Below are 11,003 nucleotides of genomic sequence, written 5' to 3'. Positions count from 1 at the left end.
CTAGCTATGCCACTGCTCATTTAATTTGGTTAGAAGTAACTTAACATTAGGTTTCAACTTCCAAGTAATACATAATGTCCTATATGGCCGGAGATTAGAGAAAAAATGCTCTATTATCATCGATATTTGGTCAGTCCCGTTATAATGAGTGATAGTTGTCAGTAAATTTTACTCATTACAACGGGTTAACTATTAAATTGTTTGAACAAATCTTTATTTGTTTTAGCAAATTTCCTTAAAAACACTACAACCATCAATACTGGTATTGCTTTTATAATATTTCAGGCGTTTAAGCTTGGTTCATATAAGTACTCTTAATTAGTATAAGTATATTGATACAATATTTACACGCCGCTGATTTACATCTCCCGCACACAGCAGGGTAGGCATAGGAAACTTAGTGATAAGACACTCCGTTCACCACTTTCCGCCGGCATTCTGGAGGCATAGCGTGTTGAGTGGCGAAATTCTGCGCCGTAAATTTTAATAAATATTTCATCTCCTCGAGTGGGAATCGAACTCACAACCAGTCGGTTTTACAGTCTGGTCGGTTCTCCTGCACTACGACTGGCCTCAGATTAATATTTACAAATTATATTAAAGTAATATTTTAACACCTAACCTTATCATAACACTAGTAAATGTGTAGTTTGGATTAAGTGCAAATCGAATGTTATTTTTTAGATTTATAGAAGAACTAGCGGCCCGCTCGCGGTTTTACCCGCGTGAACTATGTTTTTATTAATTTCTGTCTCCATGACTACGTCCTAGTGACGTCTATGCAAAATTTGAGACTCCTAACATTTGTAGTAACGAAGTTTCATACATACTTTCGACCCCAAAAACAACCCCTTAGAAGTCGAATATTGCAAATTCCCGTCTTAGCGAGCACCTACGTCCTATAAGTAACTCCTATGCAAAATTTGAGATTCCTAGCACATGTAGTTTCTGAGATTTCGTGATGAGTGAGTGACCTTTCGATTTTATATATATAGATAGATTATATTAAGCAATACACGAAAAATAAACTAAGTAACACACAAAAACATACTCTAAAACCATTTGTTCCCGTTACCAGAGAAGCGATATCTAAATACAGCCGTCAGAGTTTGAAAAATGAATGAAGTTATCAGTACAGAGGGGAATAATTGAGAGGAGGCACAATCGAGATATGATGGATCCTCACACCTTCGCCCTATCAAATAACTCTTCAAAGGGTAAATCTATATTTAAGTGCCCCAACTTCACACTTGTAATTACATTTTTATGTTGTCGAGGGCCCGCAGTTCGAACTAATGCGTCTTACAAATGCGAGTATAATAGAGACAGGGCTTCGGTTCTTGATATCTTTTTAGAATTCAAACAAGTAGAGTAGTATTCTTTGAGACGTTTTATTTTGGTTTCTCAATTGATTTTTATATTCATTTCATAAGAGTTTTACAAGATTTTGAATAATTGAGAAATATATTATTATGAATAATCCACAAAAAATATTAGATTTCACGTTGTACATATTTATAACGTAGGCGTAGGTAGGCGGAGAGTTATCAGAACATACTCTTTCTCTCTCTCTCTCTCTCTCTCTCTCCAGAGCATTTTTATTCCTATCTGATGGTGGAATCTGTTTTCCTCGTCTTTTCTCGCCACTTTGCTCGACTATCAGATCTCTCTCTTCTTTATTTTTGAAATTGCAGTAGATCGTTAAGTGGGCGAAGTCAACAAGGGGAGGAAATAATATATATAATAAGTGGATTGAACCCACAACCATCTGTTTAACAGTCAGTCGCTTTTTTACCTAAATCTACCCACTTTTACACGAGTACGCTAATACTATATGCACTGGACTGTCCGCTATATATTATGTTTTATTGTATTATTACTAACATTTATGGTTCATGGGTTGTCCGATTAATAAACATTTTTATGTTTATTTTTTTTATTTTTTTATATTGTTAGAAAACGGAAGCGGTTAACGTTTTTAAAATAAACACGATAAACCGTCTATATGTTTCTAACGTACCTACTCGGATTGAGGTTCCACGTAATTACAATAAGTGACATGTATCACTCAATAACAACACTACACACTAGATACCTTCCAATCAGGGGTTCCGCCTACAAGCAACTGTTCCCGTTTGACAAAATTCCACTGCTTTTATTATCTTTTTTCACCTAAATCTACGCACTTTTACACGAGTACGCTAACAATATTATAATTTTAGAAACAATATCAATATCTGTATTGAAAAATAAAGTTTTATCCAATTCAATAAAACAATTTATAGCAATTTTGTGAAAGAATATTTTTTTAAATGGTACAACTCTTTTATTTATGAACCGATACAAATAATCAAACAGATAGTAATCTAATTTAAATTTTAGAATATTGTATTGATACGTAATAGTTAAAGAAAACAATAAGCAAATACATTTTAATCGGTTTTTAAAAGGATGACATCCCTACAAAGAAACCTTACTCGCACTTGTCGCGCCATGATGGCGGCTGAACGTAATTTTATCTGTTTACACTCATAATTATAATTTAATAGATTTTTTACAATTTTATTACTTCGTTGCCGCGGCGTTAAGTTTCGCCACTTAACACGCAATCCCACCAGAATTTGACGGAAAATGGTATATCCTCATGGTCCTATCATGTACGGGATACACTGAGAGGTTAAAAAATATATAGATATATAATTAATGTTCAAAGTTCACAGTTCTCCGTCATCATTTACTTTACAAGCGTACTTAACTAAGTAAACTTATCTATTTAATATCTTGCTTACTATCCAAGCTGCTATCTCTCTCTCTCTCTCCTCTCCAAAACTAAGTGTTTAAACATTGCGGAATATATACTACGAGCTTAGAACCTCTCCAACGGTATTCTCCAGACTGGAAACTATTCCCAGGCGGCGGACCGTCACTAATTTCCTGCAAAACAATAACCGCACCACACATAGTAATCATTACTCAACTGTCCCTTTGGCCCATTGAAATGTAATACTACTGAACTATTTTAATTAAATCTTGCTGACCGAAGGAAGTTTATAAATAACTTTTAATTACAAACAAATTGTTCATTTTGACGAATAATTTTTAATGAAATAACTGTTTTGTTTTATTTACAAGAATTATATATATTTGTATAAGTATTCATACAAAATTCAGAACATATACGTAAAATATAACATATTTAAGTATTATAAAAAAATATTCAACATTAATTAGGTAATGGTTATATCGGAGTGTTTTAACACTAGGCTCTCTCTGTCTACTCTGCTACATGCGGAAATAAAATGATTAAATTTAACATTTCCTCGAGTTGGAATCGAACCCACGACCGCATTTACAATCATATGCTTGTATTACACGTCACGACTGGCCTCAACAATTTGACTTACTTTATAATTGATATTTGCTGTGAAAGTATAAAAAAATATATTACTTTTAAAAGCACTGTAGTCACAATTAAACGAAATACATAAATAATATTTTAGGTTAATATACAAAAACAAAAACACATTTTACCCATGGATACTAAGAAAAGAATAAATATAATTAATTTTATCATTATTATTTCACGAAGCAATAATAACAAAAAGCTTAAGAAGTATTTATTTTTACCAGGCGTTTAATATTCATCAAATCATGAATATGGAAGAAAGTGCTTAATTATTTCTTTCCAGGTATTCCGTGTAAAACTAAATAAATTTAATATCAATTATGGTGTAATAAAGTATTAAAAATAAATAAATCAATTATGGTTATAAACATATTATAAAACCTGTGTTATAAATGGACAAATATTAATATTACCAGAAAAACTGAGTTTCATTACAATTAGATTAAAATTTTAAATTTAAAATTGTGCAATATAATTTTATTATATATATATTAATAAATGTTTTATAACCGCAAGATAGGCAGCCAGGTCCAAATTCTCCGTCCCATTCCAAAAAATTCTTCATTCCCCCGATTGGGATTCGAACCTACGATCATTATGTTAACAGTTGGACATTTTTATACATTTTTTTATAATTAAATACTATCTGCTGTTAACGAAGTCGTGAATTAACATTTTAATTATGCACATGAGATATTACATTTAAAATGAACTTTGTACATATTAATCAGATAGCTACGCATGCTCTCCACATTGTTTGTTGAGGGTTCATTGAAACTAAGGAATTACAATTAATTAGAGCAGTTATTATGCCTTTTTTATTAAAAAAAAACTCTATTAATATATAAAAAGAAATTTTATTATAATCTATTTTTAAACCTTTATACTATAAGATAAGTATTATTTATAGTTAAATTAATAAATGAGTATACAAACAAACACTATCAATATTCAAAACAAAAGATTAAACAATAACCGGCTGTGACCGTTCCCAACATAATAAGCACGATGTATATTTAACATAGAAATCGGGGTCACGTTCAATGACGTACTCAGTCAGTCAGGCACAGAGTATTTTCGAGTGTTACGACACTACCACGCCGTCAGTCAGCGCTTACCTCATACATCTACCTATTATTAGTTGGATACGAGGCACGAGCTTCCATCAATTACAATACCCCACCAGTAACCACGGCGCCGTGCTGCAAAACGAACGTCCAAAATGACTAAACTCACGAACTTCCTATATTATTTCCTCGCGCATATATTCACAGTGCAATCGTATAAAATACTCGGCATATTTCCTTCTTTGGACCGTAACAATTACTTGACGTACCGGGATCTGTTCCGGGAGCTGGCGAATCGGAATCATGATGTGACTCTCATCAACCATTTCGAACTTCCGGACGCTCCTGCCAGCTATCGGAGTGTATTGCTGAGTGAAAATAAACAAGTTTACAAGAGATCTTCTTTCGAATCAGTGATAGTGAATGAGGTTTCGCGCGTGCCGTTCGAGACGCTAGTTGCTACTAAAGCCGGCAACGACGACTGTAAGGTTTTAATGAATAATAACCAGGTCTTACATATGATAAGAACTCGTCCTAGATTTGACGTGATAATTGTGGAATCTTATAACAGTGATTGTGCGCTCGCTTTGGCGGGAAATTTGAGTGCCCCATATATTTCTTTCAACCCACATCCCACAGAGCCCTGGCATTACAGTAGGTTGGGTATAAACTTCAATTCTGCATACGTTCCGCATTCGCTTCTTCCGTATGGAAAGCGACCGTGGTTCTTCGACCGAGTGAAGAGTTTCGTATTGTATTACGTTTCTAATTGGGTCTACTATATAGGATCGCAAGTGACAGATCATGTTTACTTATATAAATATTTGGGAGACGAGCTGGCTTCTCTGGAGAGTATCGCGTCGAACGCTAGTTTAGTGTTTGTGAATACACACAAGTCAGTTTTCGGGGGGGTTGTGCGAGCTGATAACGTTGTGGACATTGGTGGAATACACATAAGGCCCCCGAAGGTTATACCCACGGTAAGTTAAGCATGTGTTAGACATGAAAAATTATTGGTATAATAATATTTTAGTGCTATAACTGTCGCCTGTCACGATAATATACGGATATTAAATAAATACAATAGACGTAAATGAATAGACACAATGAATAGAAATGTACACATAATTATATTTGCTTGTATAACATGATATTCTCTATTTTTTTTTTGTTTGTCAGTGTTTATATTATCTATCATATATTCGCAATAAATATTATTAATTACCAAATATTTTAATCCAGCGTTTATTGATTATTGCTGTTTTTTAAATTTACCTAATATTTTCTTTCATTTTCGAGGCATTGCGTCTTGAATGGCGGAATTCAACACCGCGCTTTACTTGTTACCAGACGGAGAAATGAGAATATGAATAAATAATAGTTAATTTCTTAGGATGGGAATCGAATTCATAACCGTCGCGTTTATGTCACAGTCGCACGCTTGTGCCACTGTGCCATGACGGCCTCATATGATAGTAGGTATATGTGTAAATATTGTTAACTAAACATTGTGTATAATAAATGGACTTTGCACATACATTTGTATAATACAACTTAATAACTTTGAAACGTGGGTTTTAAGAGTATAATAATATGACTAATTATTCTTATTTACAGGGAGACTTTTAAGTATCTTAAGCATAACTACTTTATGTAGAATGTTATTATTAATTAAAAAATATTACGTCACTGTGAATTAATTGGAATCTGAATAAAAGTAGTCGGTAGTGCACACGTATAACGTAGGTTCGATTCCCCTCACTAGGAAAATGCATACCATGCATGAATAAAGTTACCTATGTTTTTATGGATGGCTAGAAATTGAAAAACATAGTGAAAACTAGATTCTTTTTAGAATCTATCTATCTACACACAAGTATTCTAAAAATAAGATATTCTTAAGATATTCTTGCCATACTTCGGTTTTTGCCTAAATTTGGAAAACTGCGTGTTTAGTGGTACTTAACGCTACACTGTGTCTACCAAAGCGAGTTAATAAAGCTAATACATCCTCCGATTGTCTTTAAACACTAGTTAATAATTAAAATTATAATAATATTCATTATTCTTATACAAATATTTATTTAAAATATTCGATACATTTCAGGAGATAGAAAGATTTATAAATGAAGCTGAACATGGTGTTATTTACGTAAACTTAGGAACCACTGTAAAGGATTCCACAATGCCGATAGAAAAACTGAACGAATTGATATCTACATTCAGAAAATTACCACTCAGGGTGCTGTTCAAATGGGACGGACAGAACCTGGAAAACTTGCCAAGAAACGTGATGACTATGAGATGGCTACCGCAGTACGATATCTTAAGTTAGTATTGAATTCTAAAAAGTTTTGTTGAGATTTTCTTTTAAAATGTACTTATATTTTAAGACATACTAACTTCTTATATTTTATTTATTTGTTCGCTATTGTCTATTTAAGCATATTTTAAAGGAATAATAACTTTTTTTATTTTTAGTAAATGTATATTCTTACTTATTTATTATCCTTTACGTATTAGGATTGTCATCATCTATTCTAGATATTTTTTAATATTTTAATTAATGAAAATAAAATAGATGTAGATAAATATTTAAAAATATTTGTGTGTAAAAGAAATACAAGTATAAAAATGGAAAAAAAAAGTAATTAAGAATTAAACATTGGGAAAATTATAACTGTAATTATTTTCCCTTGGTTAGTCCAAAAATCCTTATGCAATATTTTCATAGTAAAATTATCTTATCTTTTATGGTGCGACTAAGTTAATGAAACTAATGAAAACAAATATCGCATAAACTTAAATTTATTTAAAAAATCCTTCTTATTTTCCAGAGCATCACAACGTAAAAGCGTTTATATCTCATACGGGAATTCTGAGCACCATAGAGGCGTTAGATGCGGGTGTCCCGGTGGTGGCGATACCGCTATTCGGTGACGAGTACGGTAATGCTGCCACGCTGGTCGACGCGGGCATAGCGACTATTGTTAATTATGAAAATCTAAATAAGGAAATACTTTTGGATGCCATCAATGATGTTTTGGATCCAGGGTAAGTAATGTTTTAATTTATTATTTGATTTGATTCTGCCACTTAACACGCAATGCCTCCAGAATTCAGTGGAAAATGAGGGACAGAGTGTCTTAACACTACGTTCCCTCTGCCTATTCTGCTGTTATACAGCGTGACGTTTTAAACAAATACTCTAAAATAAAGAGATTATGTCTTTATTTAATCGACGAAGAAAAATCTGTAATAAAAAATTATAGATCAAGGTTTAACTTTTAGATACAAATAGTCCAAGGTGATGTGAATATTAATTTCGGAACTTCGGAACAAAAATGTTGAATATCAAAAATTTTACATACTTTTTAATATTTAAATTTTAAATCGAATACTGCAGTACATGTTCTGCAATATTTCGTTACGTAAGCGAAAGGACCTTGATTTTTAAAACATCGCTTGTAGATGATATCAACAACCAAACGTTGGAATGACATAATCATACTAAAAATATTTACTTTGGCAATTTTAAGTTAACTTAGTAGTTACACAATAAAAATATAATAAAATTTAACTAATAGGTACAAGCTAAATATAAATATTCTATTTTCATACGGGAAAATATTTAATTTTTTATCAGTTTAGTATAGGTAACACGCAAACAATATACAGATAGTTAATTAAGGTTTAAAAAGCAAATTATTGGACGTTATGGTATTTTTGTCACTTGTATTAAAATATTATCCATATTGTTTTTACTTAGTTAAACATAATCTTTATTGAAGTTATGTAAAGAAATTATATGCATTACCCCATAAGTTATGATATAATCGTGAAAGTAAAGCTATTTACTCGAAAAGGCAGTTATTATGTAAATTGAAAAATTTTCTATGAGCCCCAAATAAATGTAAAATTTTAAGGTCAAATATAAACTATAATAAATTTCGTCAGTGGTCAGATAATGCTAAACCAAAATCATTAAACGAATACGACTAAATTAAAAGGTAAGGCTTAACTTCATGAGCAAAAACTAAGCAGCCCGTAATAAAAATATATGTAAATCTTTAAAAATGTAATAAATCGACTAAATATCTTAGAAAAAAAGAATATACATTACCTACCTGTAAAATAAATAACTTTTTCTATCTAATACTTCTAATAGTATTGGTGTAAATAAGTAGTAAAGCTAAAAAATAAAATTAAATAAATAGGATGGTAAGTGGAAATATGAAAAATACGCCGTATAAAGTAACGAAACAAACTCTCCGATTACACTGTTATTATTATAATAAAACAAATAATTAATTTTACAGATGGCAAGAACGAGCAAAATTAGTTTCTCGAATATGGCATGACCGCCCCATGTCGCCATTAGAGAGCGCCATCTATTGGACAGAGTTCGTAGCAAGGTATAACGGAACACCCAACTTGGTAGCGCCGTCAGCTTCATCACCTTATTACCTACAATTTCAACTAGATGTCTTAGCGTTTGTGGGACTTGTTTTTTATATTCTGATGTATGTTCTATATAAAATACTGAGTGTATGCTGCTGTTGCTGCTGCCAGAACGATCCACAGGTTGAGGAAGCCAATTTGGACGAGAGAAGAACTAAAAGAGTGAAATTTGAATAATTTTTAATGTGTTATAATAATAAATTGGACAACGATAATATAATATATTACTTATATAGTATTTTTTATTTATTGTTACTAAAAACATTTTGTGAAAAATTTGCTTTATACTAAAATTAATTAAAAGTCTGAATATGAGCATAGATACTTAATGTTACAAAATATTAGACTGGTCATAAATAAACAAGTTGATCTTAGATATTTTCTTTTATTATTTGTTATATGAGGACAAAATACTTTTAAAAAAGTTTAAGCACGAAGTTTTTTCTTTTTTTTTTTTAAAAAAAAAAGTTTTTTTTTTAGGAGCGCAAGTACCTCAATTGAAAAATAAAGCCAACGTTGAAATAAAATATTTTATGTTCTCTGTGTTGCTTTTTCACCTTAGCCATACAATTATTATAATCAAATTTGATTAATAGGTAGAAACAATACAAACAAAATAATATAAATACATTTTCCTTATAGTGATTTCATCTGATTATCTTAATTAATAATATCTACTACCAGCTGCATCTACTTATCTGTTGAAAATTTTTATATCATTGTTTTATATACAACTAAGGATAAAACGATACCTACCACTGAAGTATCGATAGTGAGCTACGAGACTAGAGAAGAACATGAGCGGTAAAAGAGATTGGGGCAGATCTCAGTTGACCTTCGAAAATACAGTATCAAAGATACTGGAAGAAGGTCACGTAAAAAGCATGAGGACCTCGCGGTGGGCATGTATGAAAAGGTTGATAAATGTGGACGAACCGAAAGTAGTATGTAGAAACCGTAGCGTTTGGCGTTTCGTTCTCTCTTGCTCGGGGCTTGCGGCAGACTGAGAACTAGCAACCATTGTTTTTCCAATTTCCTATGCGATTTTCTTTCAAATTATGTGGGATTTATATAATAAATATATGAGTGCAATTTTCTCCATACGTTACAACGTATCTCTTTTATTCTCCACGCATTACCATCAATTTAATTAAAGGTGATTACGGCAGGATTCTTCTAGGCAACCCTAGTGTAATCTATTCTACTATCATATATCACTCTTAAATATAAGTATCATTAAAAAAACAGATACCTGCAGAGTTAAACGCTGGGATCTCAACCTATTATTATAACTTATGTACATTCATAGACATTGCATAATCATACTGCAGTAAGACAATAAGTTTTATAAAAGTGTATCTAAGACAGAAAAAAACGTTTGTAAATTATTATTAATATTTATAAATTATAAAAAAGTAGTTTTTACATACTCGTATACAATAAAGGCGACCATTAAGAATCACTTTAGTTATTCACGCACTAATGCAATTGTATTAATTGCTGTTTATTCAAGCTACAAATACTTACTTACCTATATCATTAAAAGTAAATCTTTTATATGTTGTTTAGATAAAATCTATGTTTCAATAGGTGAAGCAAAAACCTTAACTTATGGGTACTCCATAAGTTAAGGTTTTTGCTTGAGATGTAAATAGCAGGAGTATATAAAAGATACAATAAATTAATAAAATTAACTATACTTTTTGTATAAAAACAAAGATAAGTTGCTATGGCAGCGTATGGCGCGTGAATTAGTTCTCTAGTAAATATAAGTAATTTAAAATATCACATTGCAGAGCTGATGGCCTATATAAAAAAGGCATAAATTTAAATTTATGTATATCATTTTGATAACTGCCCGCTAAAGATGGGTGAGTAGATAAAATTCGATTACAATAGATAAAATTCACGTAATCTATCATTTCCTATTTGAAGATAGCAGAGATCGATTGGACTAAATATTTTCCGAAAATAAAAAAAAATCATAAACGACATAATAACTTATTTTGATAATTGTTTTGTGAATTGCTTAAAGTTTTTAACAGGATTTACATTATTTTATTTATAAA

At 31.3% G+C, this 11,003-nt stretch overlaps 1 protein-coding gene across 1 annotated transcript; it reads left to right on the top strand.

Annotated features, from left to right (window-relative positions):
• Positions 1-4,562: 4,562 nt before the first annotated feature.
• Positions 4,563-9,310, top strand: LOC146530843 (UDP-glucosyltransferase 2-like). The gene is made up of 4 exons (XM_085199231.1): positions 4,563-5,453; positions 6,581-6,803; positions 7,311-7,527; positions 8,793-9,310. The coding sequence occupies exons 1-4, from the start codon at positions 4,629-4,631 to the stop codon at positions 9,109-9,111; spliced, it is 1,584 nt and encodes a 527-aa protein (XP_085055357.1). The 5' UTR covers positions 4,563-4,628; the 3' UTR covers positions 9,112-9,310.
• The last annotated feature ends 1,693 nt before the right edge of the window (positions 9,311-11,003 follow it).

This window comes from Heliconius melpomene, chromosome 16 (genome assembly GCF_056956725.1).
Source record: "Heliconius melpomene rosina isolate 202511_hmr_F chromosome 16, ASM5695672v1, whole genome shotgun sequence".
NCBI lineage: Eukaryota > Metazoa > Arthropoda > Insecta > Lepidoptera > Nymphalidae > Heliconius > Heliconius melpomene.
The sequence above is the reverse complement of the archived record's forward strand: the minus strand, read 5'-3'. Positions and strand labels throughout refer to the sequence as shown.